The sequence below is a fragment of the Eleutherodactylus coqui genome, chromosome 6 (genome assembly GCF_035609145.1).
Source record: "Eleutherodactylus coqui strain aEleCoq1 chromosome 6, aEleCoq1.hap1, whole genome shotgun sequence".
NCBI lineage: Eukaryota > Metazoa > Chordata > Amphibia > Anura > Eleutherodactylidae > Eleutherodactylus > Eleutherodactylus coqui.
In genome coordinates, this window is record NC_089842.1 from 127,502,253 (window position 1) to 127,530,214 (window position 27,962).

General features: G+C 45.5%; 1 protein-coding gene across 2 annotated transcripts; it reads right to left on the reverse strand.

Moving 5' to 3' along the window:
- SPATA7 (spermatogenesis associated 7) lies at window positions 1-27,859 on the reverse strand. Of its 2 annotated transcripts, XM_066607588.1 has the most exons (12): window positions 27,662-27,859; window positions 19,883-19,957; window positions 19,639-19,731; window positions 18,019-18,066; window positions 13,261-13,388; window positions 4,125-4,531; window positions 3,647-3,692; window positions 2,843-2,904; window positions 2,539-2,595; window positions 2,329-2,406; window positions 2,202-2,259; window positions 1-1,621 (listed from the first exon to the last, which is right to left on the reverse strand). In XM_066607588.1, the coding sequence occupies exons 1-12, from the start codon at window positions 27,696-27,698 to the stop codon at window positions 938-940; spliced, it is 1,773 nt and encodes a 590-aa protein (XP_066463685.1). In that variant the 5' UTR covers window positions 27,699-27,859; the 3' UTR covers window positions 1-937. The 2 variants fall into 2 exon arrangements, with proteins under 2 accessions (XP_066463685.1, XP_066463686.1); XM_066607589.1 differs by lacking the exons at window positions 3,647-3,692; window positions 4,125-4,531.
- Window positions 27,860-27,962: the final 103 nt, after the last annotated feature.

The following is a 27,962-nucleotide window of genomic DNA, read 5'->3' on the forward strand; positions in this document are numbered from 1 at the left end:
GGGGGGGGGGGGTAAGGGCTTGAAATATAAGCCCTTCCCTGAAAATCATCTCTAGCTTGTGTAAAAAATAAATAAAAACATATGTACTCACCCCTCTGGCGCTGGCCGGACCCAGACAGCGGCAGAGAGGGGGGAGTGTGTGTGTGTGTGTATTTTTTTTTTATTTTTATTTTTTTACACACACTTTTGGGATAATTTTGGAGGAAGGGCTTAAATCAAAACGTCACGGGCAGTCTCCTCAGCACTGTCACAGTGTTCAGTGATGAGGGGACTCCCCACGGGGAGGGTGAAGAAATCCTCTGACCCTGCTGTTACAGCAGTGGCAGCGGATAACCATGGGGGCTGAGCCGCTCTTGTGCATCGCATGGAATGCGTCATAGAACAATTACATTTTTTTTCCTCCTGAACGCATGCCTGATGACAGGCAAGTGGTTAACACAGTGGCTGTTCAGTACTGAACAATCATTGTTCAGGATCATCACTTATAGTTTAGGCTGCATAAAATCCTGAACGATGAGTATAAACAGCAGCAGTTCAAAACTGAACGTTCGCTGTGTTAAGTGACTGGAAAGGGGTGGGGGAGCGCAAGGAGTTAAATCATCTTCTGCCTCCCCGCTGCGAGCCAACGATACTCACTCTTGTGCAGCAGCATGGAAGCAGGTCCATGCGAGGACAAGTGTCGGGCATCGGTTGCCGACATTTTTCCTATGTAAATGGGGCTTCAGTCCTGCTCACACAACTGAGAATTTGTTACGATGTATTCAGGTAGCCAATACATTGTAACAAACCTACCTTGATAATGGGGTTAACAGACCCTTAAATTGAGAGGAAAACAAAAAACTACAGAAGTCTACTGTTCTTAGCTGCAAGTTATTACCCGTATATAAATATTTAGAAGCAGCAGCATGCTCTGCTCTTGTATTTATTTCTCTAGAAGTTAATCTGATTGACTGTTGGTTTCAGCAGCGCTCCTCTCTCCTGGTTCTGAGACATCATCTCCTCTAGAGACCTGGATGACATCAGAAAAGCTTTGCTGCAAGTCTTCAAGAGTCTCTAAGTCCTCAGTTTCCTCAGAAACCTGTCTAGAGATGGGCAAGTTGCCCCATTGTTCATCCAAGGTATGATCTTTACCACTGACATTTAACAGATTGTCCTCAGAGGCTTCGATCACTTGGTGATCAACATTTTCATGTGCAGGAGATCCTCCATCATCCAGAGTAGTCAGGATGTAATCATGTGATGGATGGAGGGTGCAATCACTTCTATTTCCCTGATCAGTTTGGGCATTGCCCTCCTGGTGGTGATCACCATCTTCTACATCTGCACCTCTTGGGACATAGTCTTCAAGTTCAGTGTCTCTTGTGTCTGACACAATGAGGGCATCATCTGGATGCTGGTGCTTGACCTCTTTATCTGTACATGGTAAAGAGTCCATGTGTAGATGCTGGCTGGTGAACAAACCATTTGGATACAGAGAGGCCTCTTCCTGGAAGTTCCCATTCCTAACCACGTCCCAAGGTGAATTGGCGTCTACTTGGTTGTTCACAACTGATTTCAGGTCACTTTCTTCTTTGCATTGCAAATCTGCCCTGAGAATGTCCAGCAGGTGGCACATTTTACCCTATATTGTGAAAGAAGGTAATTATATGGCATGAGCTAGTAAAGCATAGGGCACAGACTGGGAAATAGTGGCAGGAGCAAGGTATACAGCACGTTACTGGTGTATCTTGTCTCCACCAGAGTTATGGGTTGAGAGATGGGCTTGCCTGGCGGAGCTAAAGGGAATGCCCACAGCTCCAGATTGGCTGCCGGATACCACACCTGCACGGAGCTGAGGAGATTCAAAAGTGGCTGATAACTGGCCGGGACAAATGACCGACAGTACAGTGGGGGCCAGAGGAACAGGGTTGCCGGAGAGCGTGGGGAAAGTGCTTGGGACTAAGTAGTCGAGCGGGGCAGGAGGAGAAGGAGGAACATACTTGCTTAAGGTTAGCAGAGCAGAGGGCCAGAAAATGTCCTTAGCTTGCTGCAGGTGTGGATCCGGCAGTCAATTGGAGCTGCGCGCGTACCCTCTAGCTCCAGCAGGCCAGCCCATGTCTCCACCCATAACTCTGGTGGAGACAAGATACACCAGTACCATGCAGCACTACAGAATATTTTTTTCAGAACATAAGTGTTGTCATCAAGCCCAAGAGTCTTACCTCATCCAATCGATGTCTGTTTTTTTCTAGATGTTGTTGAAAGACGCGCTCCAACACCCTAAAAACAGACATTAATACTTAGAGCATAATGAGTTTTGATCCCCTCCTAAACCACATAAGGACTCACCTGTCTGAGAATAGTCCAAGGGTCAGGATTTCATTGGTCACATCTGCCACAAAGCTGAGGTACGCCAATTCTTCCCCTCTGCATATATATGATAAATTAAATGTGGGAAAAGCCCAAATCCTACAATTTTTTACCATCTACACTATATATGTCATGGTAGACTAGTAAGACGACCACTTTGCTGTCACACTACTCCGAACACTGACTTACTCAGAGTGAATCTTCTGGAGCGTAGGAGATGGAGACTTGAAATCACTGGAAGAGAACCTAGAAAAAACACACAATTACTGAAACACTCTATTAGAACATTTGGGCACTGTTCTCATGAACACTTCATTACATATAATCCTGGCAGGACCTTAAATGATCCCTCCAATGTGCCCACCCTAAACTGGCTGATACTCCTCACTAGTTTTATGATTGCTTGCTATGGATAACAGTATAGCACCCCAAAAACAAAGCTGCATGGTGAAAAACTCCTGCCTCCCACAAACCAGGGGTCTGTACTTCATACCTGGAGAAGGACAGCTGCTGCTCTACTGGTTCCTCCTCCTCTTCATCACTCAACTGCTGTTCCTAAGGTATGAAAGCAGTCATTTACACACAAACATCAAGCATTCTCCATATAATCTCAGTACAAAAAGAAGCAGCATCCAGCCCTTCACAAGGCCCTAGGCTTAAGCCCCATTTACACGCAAAGATTTTCGCTCACAATTCATTCAAACGATGGCATATGAGCGATAATTGTTGTGTGTAAACTCTGCCATAGTTTACTTTTCGGCTTAACGAGGATTTTAAGATGAGCTTACAATCCATTGTTCAGCTGGAGAGTAGATAACAGGTACTGCATGCTGTGTTCTGCACGGGAGTTGGAGATTCCATTGTATTCTGCTGACAGTCCCTGCAAGAACAATGGAGCTGTGTGTAGAGCTCAGACCACCTGCTGAGATCTGCAAACAGCTTTGGGAGGGTCATTTACACGCAAATGAAGATTATAAAGTACTGATGGATATTAGTGTCCATTAGCACTTTATGCAAAAAGACTAAAACTGTCAATCTTTCAATCGTTTGCATGTAAATAGGCCTTAACCAAATGGCATCTTATGGGTGACAAAGGGATTATTCCCTCTGAGGGGCCTTTTACATGTTGCTGTCACAGCCAGGTTCAGCTATCAAAGCCAAAATGCACTCCGTATAGAGTGGGCTTGGCTCCTGAGACCGCTCAACACAATGACACCTAGCATCTGCCGTACATGTACAGCAGATGTCGGTAAGGTGTTAAGGGAACATCGTTCTCACAGGTGAGATTACTGGTTACCTGATTTCTGATTGGCTGGGACTCCATCTCTTCTGTGTGTCGAAAACTAGAAAAAAAAAAGTTAAAATGAATTAGAGAGTAAAGTTATAACTGCTGCAAATGATAACATTAAATGAGGGTCTCTGATTGTCTGCGACAGGGGGTCTTAAGGGTAGGATGACTAATCATAGAAAACAGAGCCAGTCACATCACAGGGGGTGTGATGTACTGAATTTCTTATTGCATTTTAGGACTGGTTATCGCAGTTTATGGATACTCCAACCAATCTCAGCCAGTTCATCTCCAGACTATGGGAGATACTAGACAATGCTGAGAGCCATTCTAATACTTGTCTATTAGAATTAATGCAAAGGCAATGGCAAAATGGTTAACCTTACAATAGAGAGGGGGTGCACCTGCTTCTGACCATGTGTTGTATACTAAAGGACATTACTACATAGTGGAACCTGCAGTTTTGGTGAATTCATTTGTCCCTGACCTGCTGAGATCGGTCTGGGTCTCTGCCTCGGTTGCGGTCCCTTTTCTCCTCCTCCTGGGCTGCGTGTAATAACGGGATTGGGCTAATGCAGACTTGGCTTGGGTCTTCAGGATGCGGGGTGTGAAGGGGCGCTCTTTGTTGGTGAAATGATGGGAGTATTTCTCCAGAACATCCCCGTTATAAGTCTTGATCTGGTTGTCCTGGAACTTGCAGGGACTGACCCAGGCGGCAGTACTGTGGCTACAATGCATTCTGGAGAACTCTGTGTGTCTTCCGGGTAGCTTGCCAGCGTGATCTGGTGATCTGAGATGTCTTGGGAAGGAGATGAAGGAGCTGGGAGAGTAAACGGGTCCTGGGTCTGAATAAGGGGAATGTCTCAGGAGATAAGCGTGAGGGTCGTAGGTGTCCTTGAAAGAAGCAGACGTTATTCATCGGTATTACAATGATGAGAATTTCAATAACTTTCTATAAGACCTTGTTCACACGGGCGGGGATTTAGCACAGTATCGGCACATGAAACGATCGCAGATATACTGCACTAAAAATAGTGTTAACAGGTGATTTCCAGCTATTAAGTCTCGAACTTAATTAGCACCGAGATTGTCCATTCACACGATCGGGAGCTGCGTGGTGCGTGTTATCCATCTTCCAGGGGAGTCTATGGAAACTCCTGCGCAGCTCACACCAAAGATAGGTCGGGTCCTATCGTTTCACGCAGCACGGACCTTAGATGCGAGCTTTGCAGTCGCATGTTCTATACTTGTTGGGTGCGAGCTTTTTGCGCATCTAAAATTCCTTTATGTGAACATTTCTATAGGAAACCATTGGTTCTAATCGACGGATCTTTTCACGCACCTAAACTGCGCTAAAACCATGCTCGTGTGAAAGAGGCCCATGATGGAGGGAGATTTCACCAGTTTGGAATAACCACTTAATGACCGCTCATACGTCTTGACAGCGGACGTTAAGGGGCTTTATTCCACAGCACAGTCTTTTTACTTAGGTGTATCAAAAGCCTGGCGCAGGTCTCCCGTGCTAGGGAGAATGGGTTATCGGCTGTCTGACAGTCCGGCACTTGCTCTAACAGCGGGGATGCTGTCTGACCCTTTACAAGCTCCGGTCAGTGCGACCGCAACATGTGAAATGCTGTCACCCATCGGACCCCTGCCATGTGACATGGGGTCCCGATGAGTTGCTAAGTCCTGTCAGCTATGGTGGCCTATGAGGCTCAGCTGCATAGTGTTTCTACTGCACTGCTATATTGATGTATAATTGTGTATCAGAAGAATTATATAAGATGCTGATATTCAAGTTCCCTAGTGGGACAAAAATAAAGTAAAAAAAAAAAATTTAAACCATCACCACACAACTTCCCCCGCTATTGCCGCGTTCATAATGACCTAGAGAAGACAGTTATAACATTAGTTAACCCGTAGAGTGCACGTCATGGAAGAAAAAAAAATACAAAAAAAATCAGGGTGTGTATAGATAATTTTGTCTCTCTCCTTACAAAAAAAAAGGAATAAAGAGCAATCAAAAAGTTGCATGAATCAACAAATCATACCATTAAAAAGTCTTTGGATAGATATAGATTTCTTTAAATAGCACAAACAAGTGGCTAAAAATAACAACCACCTATCAACTAATATTTATACTGGACAGTGAATGGGAATAAACATGGCAGGTTTTCAGTTTTTTTTTTGTAGAGGCAAGAATTAAAATGCTAAATGTTCCCAAAAATTGGATAAATGAAGACTAGAGTTCATCCCACAAAAAACAAGCCCCCATAGAGCTCCATCGGTGGAAAAATAAAAATGCTATGGATCTTGGTATGCAGCAACGCAAAAAGAAAAAAAAAAAGTTATTTTTTGTGTACAAAAGTAACAAAACATAGAAAAAAAAAACAAAGTATTACGGAAAAACTTGTAAAAAGTTATGGCTCTTGGAACGAGAGGCTGAAAAAAAATGTAATAAGTCGTTGGACATTAAGGCGCAAACCGGCTTTGTTATAACGGGGTTAAGAAATCTGTCAGATTAATAGAGATCACAAACCCTCCCAGTTTACCCTGCCAACTTTTCTTGGCAACTTGCAAAACAAAGGGTGAGAAAAAAAATAAATAAATATAATATTTTGCAACAGTGACATGTGCCATAATTTGCAGCCACAAAACTGGTCTTGTCACCTGAGGCCCTAAAAGTGGATCCATCCTTGTCTGCACACAAGGCTAGTTGTATGTAGTGACCTCTTCTTCCGCTTCTGTGAAGCTCGTTGGCCACTAGACGTCTCTGATGCAGTCACAGAGATTTCACCCAGTTAGCAGAGTTTGAGAGGGGCACATTATTGGATTGCGGGAAGTTGGATGGTCATATTGACGAATTGCCACCACCTGGGGTGTTGGGACCATTGGATGCGTGACGGCAAGGGCACAAGGCATCTGGGCTCACTGGACAGATCACCAGTAGAGAGGATCGTCTGACAACTATAAGCAGCTGTGTTTCATTGTCCAGAGCCACGTGGCACCATGGTTATAGACCCGTGTGTCTTGGCTGAAGGACATTAAGTCTCATGGCACCCATTACATCTACTGCCTACATTACATGTACATGCCGTTGACATCCACCCACAGTCACCTCTGTTACCACTAATAGAACACATGGGACCATCTCGGACAACAATTTTGACAACCTACAAATCTGCATGATCTAGAGGCTCAGTTTTAGCAAATGTGGACAGAAATGCCACAGGATACCATACAGAACCTGTATGCCTCCATGCCCGCCCGTATCACATATTGTATCCAAGCCTCCCTTCAGCGGGTCAGTTTTCCACAATAAATTCTCCTTTTGCTCTTATATTCCATTCTGACAACTTCTAGATGCTTGATTTCTTTTGACAATGAGCATATATCCAAAACAATTAAGTGCATATATATCTATATATACATATTCAAAAGCCCTCACTGACTGACCCCTAATTCTCTAACTTCCTGGTGTCGTACAAACTTGAAATTTGGCATGAGCATTCTGTATGTCCTAAATAGGAAAAGTAAAGTGGTCGCAAGTACAATATTCAATTCTAAGTGTGAAAAACTGTGTGAAAATCCGCGATATGAGACAGTTCTTTTCTCAGAAACCATAAAGCCTTGTGAAATGATCTGCGTACTGAAGAGAATCTAACTGACCTATGTGCATATACTGAAAGGCTGTACATAAGGAAGCAGCCATGGACTGCATGATGGAGCATGCCTTTAAGGTGAAGAAGGGCAACCCCCAGTTGGGGGGTAAATTTGGATAAAAGAGGTGTTACCTTCAAGGGTAAAAAGTGAGGAGAGTGGTAGGGTGGCACATTCCCTAGAGGGACATCGGTACATGCAGTCTGAGGAGAATCCAACGCTCCTTTATGTGTATACATATTTTATTCCTTGGTTCCTCTGAAATAACCACGATTTCATTAAATGTTCTGTGCAAACAGCTAAACACCTGTACCAAATAACTTGGGCGAAGCCGGGTATATCAGCTAGTCTAAGATATAATTCATAATAAGGGCTCATTCACACGAGCGTACATACACTGCAAACTTATGCACGCTTATTTGCGCACATCCTGTGAATAGAACCCCAATGGTCTCAATAAAACTGGCTTATTTTTGTTGTGAACCCCCCCCCCCCCCAAAACACTATGTCCTATATTGGTGCTTTGAAAAGGTATTCACCTACAACTCAGGTTTCTGATCATTAAACAGTATGTTGCAGTAGACAAAACAAACCTAAATAAATCCTTAAAGACTGCAGATACCCAACCCCTATATCCCCCAACAACATGCTGGAGCCATCAGCTGGATCCGTCAAGAACATTTTTTAAAGGGGTACTCGCACCTGAGATATGCTACTGTCCTCCCACTGACCACCACACCCATAGTTAGAGAGAGGTCCTCAACCCTGTCCCACTAGCCAGGGCATTCAGACTACTGGAAGTGGCTTGGTTTTAATGAAACAGCTTAGCACCCTTTGTTACTCCGATAGAAGTGAATGGGAGTTATGTAAACCATGTGATCTCTGCCATTTCTGTAACTTCTGGACTGTTGAGCCTAAAGAAACTGTAGCATAGAGTCTATAATATCCGACCACCATTTGGAGCCTAGCAGCGCCAGCGAGCACAAGGACTGAAGAGAGAATACCTCTTTCCAGAGACAGAGAATGCAGAAACCACAGCAACATACCAACGCAGACACTGCCATCCTTCACTAATGGGCCAATTTCAGAAAATCACTCCAATCACACAAGAGGAATGTGATTTATTGCTGTAAACAAATCTAAAATTGCAGCAATTTGCCTGCACCGTTACAAGAGGGGACACGCCGTCCTCCCACCAAAGCCGCTGTTGTCACGCGATCATCTGTATGTGTCATTGCTGCTCTTTTTATTTGTTTGAAAAAACACAAATTAGGTGTAAACATTTCTGTAGAAAACACAGAGAACGAGTGGCAGGAAGCAGAAACATTCTAACCGCGGTTTCCATTCCACAATTTACACAAAGTTTTTAGCCCAAATAGCTTTTTGTCACAACAATTAGAGGTCCTTGACATAAAGGTGGCTGACATTGTGCGGGATTGTACAGAGCGCAGCTGGAGCGAATGATGCATGGCCTGAAGACATCACGTCCGCGGTCGCCTATTGAACATTAGTTAGTATAATAGTCCGGTGACTGTAATCAGTCGTGTGCAAAAGTACTAGAGAGGACACCCACAGTCACAGGCTTGGCTGCGAGCGGTCATGATCTCACGATGCTACAGGTTAACCTCTCTCTATAAAAGGTCGAACACTCCATCCAGCAGTACAGACTTCATGTAGTGTAACGGACCCTCAGCTGTGAGAAGGATTAGTTTAGGCAACCCTAAATATATCAGCAGCAAAAATTACTTTCTCCTGTCCTAAAACATTGTAACAAACTATGAGTACAAGTAAAATGCATCAGTCTATACTGGATGCAAACCCCCAGCTGCGGGATATATTTGGTAGGTCATGTTTTTAGCCTCTGGACATAAACTAAAATGTTTCCATTCCCTAACAGCAAGCAGAGACCTTGAAAACAATAAGGCTTTGAAACAAAAGTTACTGAACTTTTTGATGTTCAATGATTTAACCCCTTAAGGACCAGACCCTTTTTTTTTTTTTTAGGGATTTTACCCATATGGTGGTTTTGATGCCCTATTTTTTTTCCTTTAGCTACCAAAATTATTTTTGGTTCCCCATGACATATACTGCTATTTTTGTAATATCTTTTTCACTTACTTTTTCCCCCCAGTTTTTTTTAGTTTTACTGGGGGTAAAAAAAAAATTAACATTTCTAGTTATTTTTCTTAGTTAGTATATTTATGCTAAAATAAAGTATGGGAACGGGTTCCTTTATTTCAGATGTTTTGATATGTATAGTTTTGGATTGAAGGGCGCATATGGCGATGGTTTGGGGTGATTTTCTTTTTTATGTATAGATTTTTATTTTATTCTGTATTTTTATTTTTTTTTACCATCTATGACCCCCATGATGTCATATAAGACCTCTAGGCGACATTCACTTTTTTTTTTTTTACATTTTTCCACTGTAGCATCCATAGGAGCCCCAGTTATAGGGGAAAACATCCCCCTGTAGTGACAATAGTCACTGGCAGAGCTGATCAGGGTCTGATAGGACCCTGCAGCTCTGCTGTAACAGGGGGACCTAGCGGTCATGTGACAGCTGGCTTGTGTTGTGGAAGAAACACTTCCACTTTCTAGTGCATGTATGCTATGGACCTGGGAAAAGAGAAGGGGGGCTTAAAAAACAAAAACAGCTTCTGCCAGATTGTAGAAGCAAGGGCTTAAATCACGCGTCGTATTTTTTACTATTGGATGAGCTTGAAGCCCAGGACCAAGAACCGTATATTTACTGCGCTTGGTCCTTAATGGGTTAAAGGACACTACCTGCCCAGACATCTTGTGTCTCATTAATCTTGTAATATTCTTTCATTACATTTTTTTTAGCACTGTAAATCAAGGCTGAAGTGCAGCAGCTCTACAAGCCTCTGCTCATAGGCCGGTCTCACACGACGGGATTGGACTTGCGGAATCCGCAATAGTTACCTGCGCAGATGGTCCATGGTATTCCACACACATTGCAGGAATAGAACATTCACATCTCCGCTCAGATGAGCAGATAGCGATTGTGATTTCCACGAGTTGATTTAAAATTGCAGCAGGTTCTATTTTGCTGCAGACATGACACAGACAGCTTCGATTGAAGTCAATGGATGCTGTCCAATCCGCGGCCCATTAGCAATGTCAACGCCTAGCAACAGCACGGGGAAAAAAGCTGTATTGCACACGACTGACGGCGAGTGTCCATAAGAAAGGTACGCACGGTCTTCAGCTGCGGTTAGAACCAGATTCCACTAGAATTTGTGTGTGTGCAATTTGGTCCTAAATACAAATTTTCCTTTAAATGAGGCATTACTATCCAGCCGGAGGGGGAATACTTATGCAACTTTTTTCAGTCTGTAAGTGCAGGGAAAAAAAGCAAAAAAAAAAAATTAAAAAAAAACAAAAAACTTTGCTCCCTTTAATAAAATAATTTCTTAACAAAACAGACCCCAGAGGAATATTTAACTTGCCGCTTCATCCGCCCAAGTCTCTCATGGTAACAATTCAGCAGATAAACTTGACAATTTCAAAAATAGTGGTTGCTGTGGAAACATGAATCGCTCTGACAGATTAAATATTGAGGCTCTGCAGGCTGTGGACGTGCTCCCCCGGAACCACACGCCATCCTCGCGCTTCTAGAAACAAACGCATCACAGCGGGATTCCTCTCAAAACAAGGAGAAGAGTAAATAACGTAATTACCATCTTGGGTAAAACACAGTGACTGCTCCTCTGTCCCCATCTGCATCCTTTTGTTTCCTGCACGTTCGCATTACTAGCGCAAATTTATATTTAGTCACAGCGAGGACGGTCTTGTTCGTTTCAGGTCTATACAGCAAACACAAGCCACATTTCGGAGGAACATTCTAAATCTCAGATGGGAATAACTCTGTAAGAACATTATACCCTGTTTCCCTGAAAATAAGACAGTGCCTTATAATAATTTTTGCGCCCAAAGATGTGCTAGGTCTTATTTTCAGGGGATGTCTTATTTTTCCATGAAGAATTTGCATTTATTGTTGAACAAAAAAAAAATGCACATTTCTTATATACTGTACAGTAGTTGTCATCACAAACCAGCAGAACCAGACAAACTGTGAATCCTATCAAGAGTTTGTAGTTACTGCCATTATTTCCACGTACACACTGGCTGGAGAATGCAACGAATACCGCCTAAAGAATCAAAGTGACACGCAAGTTGCCTGACACACACAGGGCCACAAAAAATAAGGACTGTAAAGTACCTGGCTCCCACACACTGTCTGGAGACTGTAACGATCACCCAAAGTAGTTACTGGACCACTTGTACAGCAGAGACGGTATTGCAGTTTCAGGCCACCAGGGGGAGCTCATCACAGCAGATTCACACAGCAGGGACAGAGCTAGGTCTTATTTTCAGAGGAGGCCGCATATTTAGTGTCAGCAAAACATTTACTAGGTCTTATTTTCAGGGGATGTCTTATTTTTGGGGAAACATGGTAGTTGAAGCCCAGGAGACATGGGGAAACTAGAAGCAATTTGGACTTCACCATTGCTAACACGCCTTCAGATAAAATTATATTAAGGTGTCAATACTTTTGCAATCCCCTCATATCACTTATACCGAATCGCTCCAAAGTTGTAGAAACAGACTTGGAAAATATCACTGACCAAAAGACAAGTTGTAAAATAATAAAATCCCTTGATTAAAGAATGTCTTGCTTGTTGGAGAGGCGATATATGTGCCGGCACAGACCGCTTCACGGGGCAGCGGATATTCAGTATCATCAGATGCTGGAAGTGTCTGCACCTCAGGCACCATAAAATGTAAGAGAGCGGTTTATTTGCAGCTACAATGTATCCCATGTACAATAAATAACATTTATGGGATGTATTCTATGGATGTTCCAAGAGCTTCTTGTACATTTTATTACACGCAATGAAGACTCTTTATGTTGGTTATTACGGTGTTCAAACCCCAAACATTTAGGGTACACGCATATGGGCGATTTTAAAGTTGCACCCCAGATTCTTGGGATCAACTCACATCAGACACTCCACCCATCAGTGTGTTGCCCGATGTACCGGAGACCAAACATTGAGGGGAAAAAAAAAAAAGCCAATGTGCATTAACCCATCCAAATGATTGTGCGCAATTTCTGTCATGCTGGATGCAGCCCATTCCTCTTGCGCAGCCTTGCATCTCCCCCCAGACAGCCTGTGGTTTGCAGCCTTGCCACCCCCCCCCCCCCCCCCCCATCCCACCACAGACAGTCCATGGGGAGCAGCTTCACCCTCCTACCCCCCTGGGGGGCCATGGGGTGCAGCCTCTAGCCCTTGTTAATACTCCCATCATCAGTTTTTGCCACAGGTGAAAGCTACTTTAAAGTCTAAGGGCTAATGCCCACGAACGGATTTATGCTACATTCCCCATGGCGTAAATCCGCAGCAGAATAAGGCAGCTATTGGGTTCTATTGAGCTCAGTCCTCACATGCGGGATTCTGCTGCGGGAGAAAAAAAAATTGTGGCATGTTTTATTTTACTGCATGTTTGCACGTCGGGAGGTCTCTATTAATATGGTATTAATGGAGACCGCAAAAAAAGCACATTTTTCTGCAATCGCCAGCAGGGACTTTTTTGTTTATTTCTGTGGTGAAAAACTGCGAAGTATCCCGCTCCGTCCGTCCGTGGGCATGAGCCCTTAGTCTGTAATACAAGCTCTTTCATTTTCTCTGTAAGCGATGTCCAGCAGCCTGTACGGGACAACCCACTTATGCTTGGACACTCTACCCCAAAGTTTTGGAGCAGTATAAGGTCCCTGCTCATCACTTCAAATAATAAGATCCAACAAAAGGTTTCAAAGTGGAGCAGGAAAAAGTAACCACCCCCGCATCACAGATAAGTTGTTAGGGAAGGGCGGTGCCTACAAGCTGACAGCAGACTCTACATAACACGGGCACCATAGTGCGGGACCACCTCACCTTCCAGTGTATTACAGAATCTGAGCTGTCTCTAGAGCGACGTCGAGAAGAAGCAGCCGAGTGCGATGACGTCCTCTCCAGCCGCGCTACCTCCTTCTTCATACTTTCCCGTCTCTGCTGGTCGCTGTCTTCAAAACAAATACAGAAACATTATAAATATCAAGATCACCAGATAAGAGTTTGATACCGAACAGAAATTAAGAGAAAAGCCCTGGAAAGGAGATCTGTATAACATAGCAGTTGATCTCCTGCAGACCACACACCAGCAGCATAACTTTTACCAGCACTGCTACATTGTAACAAACTATCAGAATAGAGTTCAGGCTATTTAAAAGGGTTGTACCAGAAAATACATGTAATAGTCACCACTGTGACCCCCACCTCCTCACTGCAGGCTTACTGCACCCCCTGCACTCAGGAGATAGAATGGTGCAGTGGTCGTGTATACATACTGCTGCTTCACTCATTCACCATGAGACTGGACCCCCACTGATCACAGTTGTATGGGAAAATACTTCTCACCTATAAACCTCTTAACTTAGACGATTCCTGAAACTGATACAACTGTAACAAACCTTTAGCTGTTTTAAAGGGGTTGTCCCGAGAAAGCAAGTGGGGTTAAGCACTTCTGTATGGCCATATTAATGCACTTTGTAATATACATCGTGCATTAAATATGAGCCATACAGAAGTTATACACTTACCTGCTCCATTGCTGGCGTCCCCGTCGCCATGGTGCCGTCTAATTTCAGCGTCTAATCTCCTGATTAGACGCGCTTGCGCAGAAGGGTCTTCTCCCTTCTCTTGGGTCTCGGCACGAGCGGAGTTCTGGCTCCGCCCCCTTCTACGCGTCATCGCGTAGCTCCGCCTCGTCATGTGTGCCGATTCCAGCCAATCAGGAGGCTGGAATCGGCAATGGACCGCACAGAGCCCACGGTGCACCATGGGAGAAGGCCCATGGTGCACCATGGGAGAAGACCCGCGGTGCATCGTGGGTGAAGATCCCGGCGGCCATCTTGGTAAGGTAAGTAAGAAGTCGCCGCAGAGCGGGGATTCGGGTAAGTACTAAACTTTTTTTTTTTTAATCCATCTCTGGTGTTTGTCTCACGCCGAACAGGGGGCCTATTGAAAAAAAAAAGCCGTTTCGGCGCAGGACAACCCCTTTAAGTATCGAACCAGGAACGGTTTCTCTGAAAGTTTACAAGAATGTTTCCCTTCACTGGCTGCAAGTAGAGATTGTGAAAGTACATTTACCCCTTAGTGACCAAGCCTGTTTGTGCCTCAATGATCAGGCCAAATTTTGGAAATCTGATGTGTCACTTTAACACAGAATAACTCCGTAAAGGCTTTGCATATCCAAGTGATTCTGACATTGTTTTTCGTCACGTTGTACTTCATTAAGGTGGTGAAAATAGACTGATAGAATTTGTGTTTATTTATGAAAAGTGCCAAAATTGGAAAAAGATTGGAAAAAATTTTATTCACATTTTCAACTGTAATATCTCAAATATGTGCAAACACACGGTACAAATATTTGCTAAGATATAGATTTCCATCTGTTTGTATTCTGGGCACACAAAAAAAAAACCCAGAAAGGCTTCTCTCTGCTTCCGTTCTGCTAGGTTTCTGTTTTTTTTTTTGTTTTTTTTTACGAGAAAATAGCGCAGTCTGCAGCATTATTTTTCTGTTAAAAAAAGGGAAACCTGACTGAATGGAAGCAGATTTTTTTTTTAAACCCATTGAAATCAATGGAAAACTGATGTTTTTTTTCGCTTCTCTCCTCCAAATACAAAGCACAGCGAGAAAACCCTGAACTAACTCACACCTAACGCATGTGTGAAAGCAGAGATATATTTTATTCCACCTTTAGAAAAGCATGGCAACTTTTTCCCCCAGAAGCAGCGCTACACCTTTCCGCAGGCTTTATGTGGTATTGCAGATCTGACCCATACTCTTCAATGGAGATAAGCTGCAATACCAGACAAGCCAGGGACAGAAGAGGCTTTTTTTTTAGATCACAGACATCAAGTAGACGGCCATGTTTAAGCAATCCCTGTCCCTTTAAATGCTAGGAAAGCTTGAATGCAACAAGAATATATATTGGTATAGAGTAGCGATCAGAAGCAAATCATAAACCCGTGTGGTTGGTTAGACGGGTGGTGTGGATGGAGGCTGGAGGACACCAGGTGACATAAGTATTCCAGCGTTCCCGGCTCAGCGTGACATTTACATCAGACAAAACACAATTTACTTTGATCTCTTTCGTCTTTAACAAAACATCTGCGGAGGCGAGGAGCGCATCAGCGTCTCCAGGACACTACATCCTCTAGCTACATTGCTTCATGTAAATGACCAGACGCAACCGCCAAAAACACCACCAGATAAACAGTGCAAAATCTACATTGGATGGGCAACAATAAAGTAATGCAGTTTTAATTAAAACGACCTAGGAATTAACCCCTTCTATACCACCGCGATTAGGCTACGTGCTGTCGTTAGCGCGTTCGTATTATTCATACCCACCCTGCTAGAATTACACATCTACATCACAAACCCTGTAAGGAAGCACAAAAAATATAAAACAGACCCCCCCCCCCCCCATGTATCTTCAATAACTGTCCAACCTAACTTACGGAAGGGCGTTCAGCTTGGCTTCCTGTCCAACCTAACTTACGGACGGGCGTTCAGCTTGGCTTCATGTGTTTAGGAAGTTAAGCCACAGCCGGACGGCTCTTGTAGTCAACATCAAAATGGCAACAAAAACAGTGTCAAAATCCGTATCCCTGGTGAGGACTTTGATGCAGTTTTTGCTGCAGATTCTACACTTTCAGTTGAAGGGGTGAAGTCTGCTGCATATCAACATACTACTGCTGTGGATTTTGACATGGCTTTGATGCAGGTGTCCAACTGCAGAAAATCTGCACCCATTTTGCTACATCTGAACGTACAGCTAAGGTACATTCACACATTTCTGTAAGGACAGTCACAGTAATTCCGGCAATAAACGCGCCCTGTGGGAATACGATGTTATGTAGCGTTACTAGTTTAGGGTTGAGGTTTTATCATTACAAAACACATCCAGTCTTCTGTAAGGAAATTTTGATTACTGTATAAAAGGCAACTTCTTCAACTTTCAGATATATTTTGTGCTTCGTTCTTCACCACTTCAAAATCTCTGCTTGCTGTCAGTGAATGGGAAATTCTTGTTTCCATCTAGAGGCTGATATCCTGGATAGACCTAATGCTTCTCACAGTTAAGGGTTTATAAAGAAGGAATTACCAGGATGAAGAACATTTCCTGTGCAGATGGCCAGACAGATCACGAATATGATGGCAAAGTAAAAGGTGTCATATGAACCAACATAGAATTACATTAACTCAAGACAACAGAACGCCACATTCATGTCACCTGCCTCGAGGACACAATCACAGGATGAGTGACAGGTCCAACAAGTCAGTGCAGTAGGAGCAGGAAAGGCAGCCACAACGTGCCAGGTAACACTGACCTTGGAAACTGGCCATATAGCGCCTGAACGTCCCCAAACCTGAGGTGTCAGCCAAGCATTCCGCTCGAACAACGGCAACAAAGACAGGTACAGCGGCTCGGCAGAGAGTATCACACAACAATGAGATAAGAGTAGCTCAGCAGATACTATCATACATGACCGGATTATCCTGGCCATACACTTTAGATAGCTGTTCAGCCAACAGCTAATCCTGTCACCACATATGTTCCCAATAGGAAGAAAGAAGTAAAGGTGGCTATACACGAGACTACCATCGTCTGAATAGTCGCTGCAAAGAGTGGATCTAAGTGACGGTTCCATGTAAATATGGCCATCAATTGACTGATTAGCAAAAATTAGTTCACTAGTCGCTTCATTTGAGCTTACCTAAAAATAGTCGCTTGCTGATTATCGCCTGGTGTAAACAGGCAGTTGTTTGTCTTTCAACAAATAGTGAATAACTTTGCAGGGAGGGGTGCGCTTCAGCTACCGTGACATTGAACAAGTGAACGACAACAATCACGCTGTGTAAAAGCACACAGACATTCGTACGCTATAGGGACTATGGGGGACTATTTAGACGACAGTATCTCGTGTAAGCCTCTACGAGACACCTCTGGCAGTGGCTTATTCCCCATGATAACAAAGACTGGGCACGGTGAACTCTAAAGGCCTTTTTACACACAACGATTATCGCTCAAAAGCCATCTTTTGAGTGATAATCGTTGTGTATAAATGTGCGCCCATCGTGCACTTTTCATCCATCGCTGACTTCAGGTAAGCATGAAATCGTTGTACCCGATAAGAGGGACCGCACGGCGAGTTCTCCGCGGGCAGCGCTGATAGCATTCTTTCAGCTGCTGTCCCCCTGGAGAACAACAGGATGTACTTAGAGAGCAGACCACCCGCTGTTCTCTAAATACATGCAAATTAGGTACTAAAGGGCTGATTAACTCATTAGTAGCTAATGCAAAATGATCGCTCAAAACTGTCAATTTCTGATGAATTTGAGCGATCATCTGTGTGTGTAAATGCAACTTAATACCCCTGTACACATTACATTGTCAGCAGGTCCCAGTGAAATCATCAGGTTTGGTTGACACTGGCCACCTTTATATACAGCAGAAGACAGCATCACACAGGATAGGATTAGATACAGCACATAGTGTAACAGATCATAGGCTAAGATACAGAAGCTGAGCATTCTTTCAAAGACAGTAGCGTTTAGTTCCTGTGGAAGATATATGCTTACATTTTATACTTTTTATCATGCTCTTTGGAATGGAACAGTCAACGGCAGCTAGAAAAAAAATATACAAGAATTAATAAATGAAAATAATTAAAGGGGTACTAACACCGATGTCCATCATCATTCCAATTGATGTGCAGCTTATTACAATTTATTGCTCCTTTTTATTAGCCTCTCTCAGACACGGAAGAAGCGGACTAGTGTTATACTATGGGAGGAGTAAATAAAGTATAGAAACCTCACTGCCTGCCACTACTTTGCCACATATCTCCAGTGTGAAAAACCTTCAGTAATATTTACATACATATGTATAAGAGATATCAGTCACTTATCTTATAACACTCCTGCACTGTTATAAGACTTTAAACCCCCAAACAAAAAAACCCCAAAAGAGCAATTCTGGTATTGTGCAATTTTTTATTGACGACATTCACCGTGTAGGATAAATAATATATTACCTTGATAGATTGGACTTTTATGAATGTGACGATACCAAATGTGTGCTTTTTTTGTCTCAATTTTATTTTAAATATGGAAAAGTTTTTTGCTTCGTTTTTTTTAAGCGTTCAAATCTTATTTTTTTTTGCAGCAAACAAACACAAAATTCCCCACAGCAGACTTGAGCTTGCGATAGTTTAAATGCTTATACCATATACTACAGTACTACAGTATTGCAGTATATGGTACTTCTGCTGGCCATGACAACGGAACACCACCTTGCAATCTCATCACTGGAAGAAGGGTAGCGCGATAGGGACACTGACCGCAGCTGTTGCAGTCAGACATTAGCTGTCTAAGATGCGGTTGCTAATTCCACTCCATACATACCCTACGCACCCATCCGGGGTACATATACATCCTGGGCTGATAATGGGTTAAGGCTACTTTAGATGCAGACACAAAAATGGGGTATATTTTATGTAACATCTCAAACGTAAAAGCTGCATTTATTGCTCCTCTCATCTGTAATAATAGTTCCAATAAATCCTGCAAATCTGTGCCATGTTTATAATAATCCATCATTACAGACTAGTAAATCGCAGAGTTCACGGTCTCTATTTTGCTGTTCCCGCGGCAAGTCAACAATAAACACAATCTATCTGTAGTGATAAAAGAGCATCTATCCGAAGCAACAGAACAAAATAATAAACTATTCATAGAAGTCCAGCAGGAATCAGAGATCAGCGTCTCCTGTAGAAGCTAGTGTGCAAGCTATTCTAGAATTCAGTGACGCGACCGAGGCATGGGGGAGAATGACATTAATAAACCATGTGAATGAGTATACAGTGCATCCACAATATGCCCCCCCCCCCAATAATGACAGATTGCCCTTGGAGGGACAGGCTTCCCAGGCGCCCGCAAAGAGCGGTGAGACGGTAAAACAACTTCTTGAAACTCTCCCTAGACTATTAAACCCAACAATCCTGTCAGGAGCCATAAAGCAAAAGGAAATCGATTTGTAAAACTGACTGCAGAAAACACAGAGTGAGGGAGGAATTCCCCCTGGACACGGGGCAATCAGGGCCATGAGCGCCAATCATACACAATCCCTTCCCCCATCGCCTCGCTGATGTATAACAAGGAGACGCTGACTCCTCACCGTGATCGCTGCGGGCGCCGTACCTTTAGCAGAGAGGATTTTATTGTAGTGGATCAGCATGTGGTCCCGGATCTGGTACTGGTCACTCAGACGGCTACTGTGGCCGATACAAAACGCTGACCGGAGGAAAGAACAAATACAAGTAACTTTATGTCAAGAGTGATGAAGCATCATATCAAATAGAAGCAAAAAGAAAAAGTATTTAAGGGAGACCATTTCTCTTTTGGACCAGGACCTCCACAGGGCTCTCCCCACAGGAGTGCTTACCATTACTCTTAGTACTGAGGTGTCCCCTGAATGGACTCGATACTCCGCACCTGGGAATGGAGGGAGCCTGAGATCCTGCAACACAAACAAACCAGCCAATGAATATAATATTATACATATACACAAACATATCTGACACAATGTGTCAATGCATGAGCTAAACACAACAGCAGAAAACCTCTGTCCTGGATTCCAGGCTGCTACATTGTAACAAACAGTGGAACATCATGAGGGACACATAACTGGTATAATAGGGTGAGACCTTTTCTCCAGGTACTGAGCCAAGCCTCTTACAGGGCCGGGACAATCTCCTAAAAACCGAGACCAATGCTCAGAAGAGGAACTCAAGACCTTGATGCTGCCTCACCTGCTGCGATAAGACGTGAAGCCGAGGTCCCAGGAGTGAGAGCAGGACTCAGAACCCAGGCAATGTGACATCACCAGAACTCCTTGTACTCCAGTTACATCCAGAGCTGTACACACAATTCTGCTGTTACATTATATCTCATATTGCAGCCACATCACAACCTTTTCTGCCTGCTTGTCTCCTGCCATAATGTAGGCTCAGGTTCTGTACAGCACATGTATGTAGGAAGTACTCTAACTAGAATATAACTTACAGGTTATAACTAAGGTGTTAGGAGCATCCCCTCAGGGGTATGCAATATCGAGCTGTAAAAAATGGACTGGTTTTACTATGTGTTGTATGCACTTTTGTCAGGTCTGTGTGCCATCCCTGTGTCATCCATTTTTTTCACATAAAAAACTGCAAGAATAACCAACTGTAGTCACTTTTCCTTTCTCACTGTCGCCTGGCAACATGCATAAACAAAAAATAAAAAAGCATACGGACAAAAAATACGCCCGTATGAATGGGCCCTTAAGGGCAGGTCTAATGATAAACTCTTGATTGGCTCTACTGGCAACCAGCAGAATTACAATGGCTGTTCTGGATGTGGCTTGAGCATATTTACTCTCAACTGATACCAATATGGTATTTACTTTAGCTAAACGTTAAATCCCTCATTTTTGCAGCTGGCGGTTACTGAGGGAGAAAATGGTACAATAGCTTTAAGAGTATGATACACGGGAGTAGTCACATGGCCCGTCTGTCTTATTCCGCTGCCATGACATAACTGAGCAGCTAATCTGACAGACATGCCCGACTCACAGGAAAATCCCCATCTGTCGGCAGCAGCTCGGTGTGCACCACCGGTGTGTCGCCCTGCTAGAATCACCCCGTTTTATGCAAACAATGGCTCGCAACAGTCCGAGGGCGAGGGCATATAGAACCTATTCCACATACAGCTGAGAATGTTCAAATCCGCACAGAGCAGACACATGGCCCAAGTTTACAACCATTATGTAGCAGATTTTCCAATTGATTTTTATACTGCCTGTGAGGCTTCAGCCATAGGACTTTTCAGAAAATGTGGCGTCAAATTCACAACGGGGACAAGCTGTATAAAAAACAAAGTTTACATTTGTATGTTGTGTTTTGAGCACTGAGCTCTATCATTGGCTGCAGCAGACTGAGATGTCCCATACACTGGCGGCTGCAGCATGTATACATTACATCATGGGGAAACCCAAGGCAGGGGCGCTATAAGCTCCGCTACTACCTTTTTCACACAGGTAGACCGTTTTGCTAAACATAGAATAAGTTGCACAACTCCTTTGACCCTTTCCAATCCAGTGTCGGACCTCATTCGACATGGAGATTTCCCTGCATAGCTCCCATGTCGGGCGAGGTCCAACACATATTTCTAACACTATGCAGAAGAGAGGTCCGACATCGGAGTTCTCATATGTATATTACAATATACAGGAGAGGTCTGGTGTTGAAAAAAATATACAAATACATTTTGCCACATTGACACAGCCACATGATGGATTTTTGGGGGTCTCTCTGTTCCTGCTTATAAAGAGGGTTCCTGAGCATCCTCCAGGTGAACTCCAAATGCTCTAATCTAATATAAACTGTCAAAAAAGCACAAAAAAAACAAGGCTCTAGAAGAGGTTGTCGTTTAGCTACAAAACTCAGCATGCAGTTACATGCAGATATGTAAATGATGAGTTGTGGTGTGATTACATGAACGGTCTTGTCCCCTAAGACCCTAAAACTGGTTCCCCCCTTGGCCTATAAAAAGGCTCTCAGGGGCTCCTTGTGTGGAGTGACCTCTTCTTTCGCTTGTGTAGATCTTGTTGACAACTAGATGCCTCTACAACGCAGAGAAGAGATTTCACCCCGTTACCGGAGTCCAAGAGGGGCGCATTATTGGAATTTGAGAAGCTGGATGGTCGTATCGAAGAATTGCCCCCCACCTGGGCCGTTCTGCCCAGACTGTTAGGAGGTGTTGGGACCAGTGGATGCTTGAGGGCACACAAGGTGACCGGGCTCAGGATGCCCCCAACAGACCACCAGAAGAGAGGATTGTCTGATAGTCCTACAGACATGATCAGCTCCAAATGTTTTGTTGTCCGCTATCCAGAGACAGGTCTCCTCCATTTGCAGTGGTGTTGTGAATGAAACTGGACTGCTACAAAGTAAAACTGTCTTGACTTCAGCGATGAATCCAGGTTTAGTTTCTGCACTGGCAACGACCGTATTCATGTCCGGAGACCTAGGGGTCTTAGACTTAGGGGCTTAGAGCACTTTAATCCTGCCTTTGCTGTGGAGCGGCACACTGCTTCCACTGCTGGAGTGATGGTCAAAAGTGAGTCACCCCCTAGAAGTGGAATGAGGGACAAGGACAGCTCAGCGATAGGTTCAGGACATCCTACAGCCTGTTTCTGGACCACTTCGCTACCTGGCTCCCCCACTTCCTATCCTGCAAAATCCCAAACCTCATCCTAGGAGACTTTAACATCCCCACTAATGACCCAATCTCCCGCTCAGCTTTTATCGCTCACCTCCTCCCTTGGTCTCTCAATTCACAGCCTCTCCCACTCACAGGGATGGCAATACTCTTGATCTGGTCTTCCTCAGTGTCTCTGCTTCCCACTTCACTAACTCCCCTCTTCCGCTCTCGGACCATAACCCCCTCTCTTTCTCTGTCAAGCTCCCTAGCATCTCTCCAGACCCTCCTACCTACCGTACTGACAGCAACCTTCAGGCCGTTCACACCCAATACTTTGCCGAGTCCCTACAGTCCTCTCTGCCCCCAACCTGGCTGCCGCACATTACAACAACATCCTCAAACATGCCCTGGAGGAAGCGGCGCCCCCGGTGACTCAAGACATCCGATATAGACCGCGGCAACCCTGGCTCACGCCTGAAACGCGGTTCATCCGGCGGTGCTCTAGAAGTACTGAACGGCTGTGGAGGAAGTTTCAAAACTCCACAGACTTTCCCCACTACAAATTCATCCTCAGAACCTACAACTTCGCCCTCCACCACGCCAAACAAGTCTACTCCACCTTGCGCATCTCCTATCTCACAACCCTAAACGGCTCTTTGATACTTTTCACTCCCTTCTCAGCCTTAAACCGCAGCCCCCGGTGACGGATCTCAGTGCTGAAGAGCTGGCTGCTTACTTCAAAAAGAAAATTGAGGACATCCGTCAGGAAATAACTTCCCAATCCCAGACCCTAGTCTTGTCAGCACTGCATCTAGCTCCTGCTCACTGTCTGCACTCAGACCAGTGACAGAGGAAGAAGTCTCCAAATTGCTTTTCTCTGCTTGCGAGAGGGCAGGGTTTCGAAACACATCCCTGCTCTGAACATTGTGCGGAATTTGAAAAAAATAAAATCTCACTGCACATGTCTGTGCACCATATTCCTGGACATGCGCAGTGCATGCCCCGCTGATATGCGGTCCCTGCAGGCAGAGCGAAAGTCCTCCATATGTGTAAAACAGTGCGGGAGATCCTCGCCGTTTTACGCATATGCACGAGGACATAAGCCCTTAGCCTGATGTGGGGTGGCTTGTGTATGCATTATGTAACTGCACACTATGCCCCACCAGACCACAGAGAGGTAGCCGGCAGCACACCACTATGAAAGCTGTCTAAAGGAAAATCTTTGTTGCTCACAGCAACCAATTACAGCGCAGCTTTTATTTCTTATACTGCTGAGGTAAAATGAAAGCTGCGCTGTGATTCGTTGCTACAGGCAACAAAGATTTTCTTTTAGACAGCTTTCATAATAGTGTGCTGCTAGGACAATTTTCCGTGGCCCCCCCCTGTACAACAGACTTCACTGGAATGTGGTTTACCGATAAATATCTTATTAGACGCACTAAGAAGCGGAAGCTTGCGAAAAATTCTGTCAATGTCTTCAAACGTAGGCCAGTGGGGGCCACACAACAGACCTCCATGTTGGTTTACATTACTACTAGTAATTCTTAGGAAATTATAGTAGCAGTGTTTCTGGTGGCGCCACTTACTAATATAATACAGTGATAGGGATTGAAGTTGGAAGCACACAGCTGCCGTTTTAGGACCTGTGATGAAGTCATTGTCACTGCGCCTCTAGGGCGTTTTGATAGATTATAGATAGCTCTGCTACCCGCACGCACACCACACAGCTCTGGTACACGCACGCCACACACAAAAACAAAGCTGTGGTACACGCACATCACACACAGCGCTCTGGTTTTGGTACATGCACATCGCACTTACACGCACTAAAGATGGCGCAGCAGGGAAAATACAGAGCAATGTATAACGCGGTAGAGAAACCACTTGTGTGAAGAGGATGAAGTGGAGATATGGATGAGGACTAAAATGTGTTCAGTAGTTAAAGAACGCTGCTCGTACGGGGCGATTGAGGTTGGGGACTACAGCCATAAAAATGATGATGATGACATCCGGCAAAAAAATAGCTCCCCAATCCCAGACTAGCCCTGACCCTAGTCTCGTCAGTACTGTATCCAGGCTCTTGCTCACTGTCTGTACTCAGACCAACGACAGAGAAAGAAGTCTCCAGGTTGCTTTCCTCTGCTCGCTCCAACACCTGCGCTAGTGACCCTCTTCCCTCGCACCTCCTCCGGTCCCTCTCCCTGATGGTCATATCCCACCTCACCACTATATTCAACCTCTCTCTGACCTCTAGCATTTTCCATTCCTCATTCAAACATGCCAGCATATCCCCACTCCGACTCTTGACGCTACCGATGCTGCCAACTACCGACCCATCTCCAACCTCCCCTTTATCTCCAAACTACTAGAACGCCTGGTTTACTCCCATCTTATAAGCTATCTATCAGAATACTCTCTTCTTGACCCCCTATAGTCTGGCTTCCGCCCCCTACACTCGACAGAAACCGCCTCCACAAAAAAAAAAAAAAAAGTCAAACAACCTCCTGACTGCTAAATCGAGGGGCAACTACTCCCTACTGATCCTCCTCGATCTCTCTGCAGCATTTGACACTGTTGACCACAAACTCCTCCTCAGTATGCTTCATTCTATTGGTCTAAAGGACACTGCTCTCTCCTGGTTCTCCTCCTACCCATCTTACTGCTACATCAGTGTCTGCTTTGCTGGCTCTACCTCCTCTCCCCCTTGCTGTTGGGGTCCCCCAGGGCTCGGTTCTCGGCCCCCTCCTCTTCTCCAGCCTCCCCTTCACCAGACTCTACCCTCTCCAATCCATCCTGAATGCGGCAGCCAGGCTCATCTTCCTGTCCAGCCGCTACTCGGACGCCTCTGCCCTGTGCCAGTCACTGCACTGGCTGCCCGGCAAATGCAGAATTCAATTTAAACTCACTGCCCTCATCCACAAAGCCCTCCACAGCACCGCACCGCCCTACATTGCCTCCCTCCTCTCAATCCACCACCCAGCCCGCACCTTTCGCTCTGCTAACGAAGTCTGATTAAGTGCCCCTTTAATTCGAACCTCTCATTCCCGCCTCCAAGACTTCTCCAGAGCAGCACCAGTCCTCTGGAACGCACGACCAAAACTATCCGGGCAATCACTGACTCGCACCTCTTCAGGGAGGCACACCATATCTCCTAAACCAAACCCCTCTGTACTCCGCCTGATAACATGCTCCCTGTCCTACCGACTGCAATCCCTGCTATCCGTAATCAACCGACACCTCCACTCATCCTGATTCTGCCACTATACTGCCTGACCATTGTCTATGTGTATAGCATCCCTCACTCTCCACCCCGCCATACCGTGCACATCTCCAGCCGCTTTACCTTCTGTATCACCCCATTACTTGTAGTATGTAAGCTCCTTGGAGCAGGACCCTCACCCCTACTGTCTATCAAACTGCATGCAATTGTTGTTTTGCATCTGTTCTCCTGTTTTGTAAGCGCTGCGGAATACGCTGGCGCTATATAAAGATTATTATTATTGATGTATGTAGCGATTACGCCACAGAAATGTGAAGTGACATAAATACACCGATAGCGATGCGAGAGCTATGTGCCTTGCTGCTGCCAGGAGGGACTAATGAGGAACTGGATATGTTAGTGAAAGATGGTAAATGATGAAAATGACGCTTTGAAAGGACGTGTCGCTCTGCGGGCTCATTCCCATGAGTGTAATTTCACATCGATTCTCATTGATCCATTTACATTTGCGTATAGACATTGCGAATAATACGCGCTTGAAAAAAGAACACGTTCCATTTCACCATGTATTACGCGTGTATAGCCCTACGCAGAGGCGTAATTGAAGCTGCTGGGCCCCAGTACGAAATCTGGAACTGGGCCCTCAACTATAAAGCTTCATTGATGGTATTGGATTGCAATATGGGGACGAGACACTTTACGGGCCCCCCAGGGCTCCTGGGCCCAGGTGCGCCCGCACCCGCTGCACCCCCTATTAGTTCGCGGCTATGAGACAGCTGAGGTAACTAGTCCCACTACTAATGACCGCCGGTGTGAGATACGCTGTCACCATACACAACTATAGCCAGCACACCGCCGCCTCCACGGCGGTAAGACGTTGTGTGACCCCCTCCGCGGTTCATGCATAGGCTGGTGGGAACGGGTCCTGAGTGTATAAGGCTGGGTTCACACGGGGCGGATTCCCGTCGGAAATCTCGCGGTTTGGCCGCAGCAAAAAACGCGAGATTTCCGCCGGGAGAACCGCCGTGGTTTAAGCCGCGGCGGCTTTGAAGCGGCCCGGCCTCTTACTTTTCCGTTGCGGCCGGCGCTCCCATAGAGGAGAGCGCGGCCGTGACGAAAATAAACAAAAAAGAAAAGGTAAATAGACATGCTGCATCTTTTGAAACCGCGGCGGCCGCAGCCGCGGTTTCAACCGGATTTACCGCAGCGGATTAGCCGTCCCGTGTGGAAGAGATTTCTGAGAAACCTCATCCAGATGGCTGGCTAATCCCGGGATTAGCGGCCGCGGGCGGATCTGCTGCAGCAAAACCGCCCTGTGTGACCCCAGCCTAATACTGGTTTATTACGTAACGACCCCTCCATGGAGCGCAGCGCTGCCAGGGCAGTCCACATCTGCCATGGGGATTCCGCTTTTCTACTCCGTCCGGGAGCTTGAAGGGGAGTCCCTGCGGCGGAGCGGTTGCCTCCGGTCGGACTGACTACAATGGGGTCCGTCTGATTTCTGCCTTTTGGATGGAAGAAAAAGCTCCGCATGCAGCACTTTTCTTCCGCCGGCCGGAGGATCTACGCGGACGGGCAGCCGCCATCACTATATAACGGGGCACTAAAGTTATTGCTATGGAAGCAGTGTGCGCCTCCGCCTGTCCCAGCAGCCCCGGGGAAGCCTGCAGATGCTGCCTGGCTCCCCGTCATACACAGTCGGCCTCCATGTTTCCGTGCGCCCGACTAGTCCTCGGCGGCCTCCGGCACTGCACTCACCCGCTCGGGCTCCGCATCTGCTGCCGCCGGGGTGCATCGCATGCCAAGCTGCTCCAGCGCGGCGTCTCCTGGATACTGGAAGCTGCGGCCGGGGGCGGCACTTCCTGTCACGGAGACCTCACGCAGGAAGCCGGCACCGGGCGCCCCATCCTGCCGAGCCGGAGCCGCACTCCTTTCCCGCAGCCGTGGCGCCGCTCTTTGCCCGCTGCTCCCGAGCCGCTGGTACTAGGTGCACTGAAGGTGTCTGCAAGCCCGTAACATGAGCCGGTCAGACAGGTGTGAGAGCGCCCCCTGCAGGCGG

Bases quoted from the DNA above. Each gene is read 5' to 3' on its own strand.
- SPATA7 (XM_066607588.1), bottom strand. From the start codon at position 27,698: ATGCACCCCGGCGGCAGCAGATGCGGAGCCCGAGCGG. The intron at 13,389-18,018 runs GTAAGCATATAT...TTTGTTTTGAAG, and splicing joins CATGATAAAAAGTATAAAAT to ACAGCGACCAGCAGAGACGG. The intron at 3,693-4,124 runs GTCAGGGACAAA...TTTTTTTTCTAG, and splicing joins ACCCAGACCGATCTCAGCAG to TTTTCGACACACAGAAGAGA.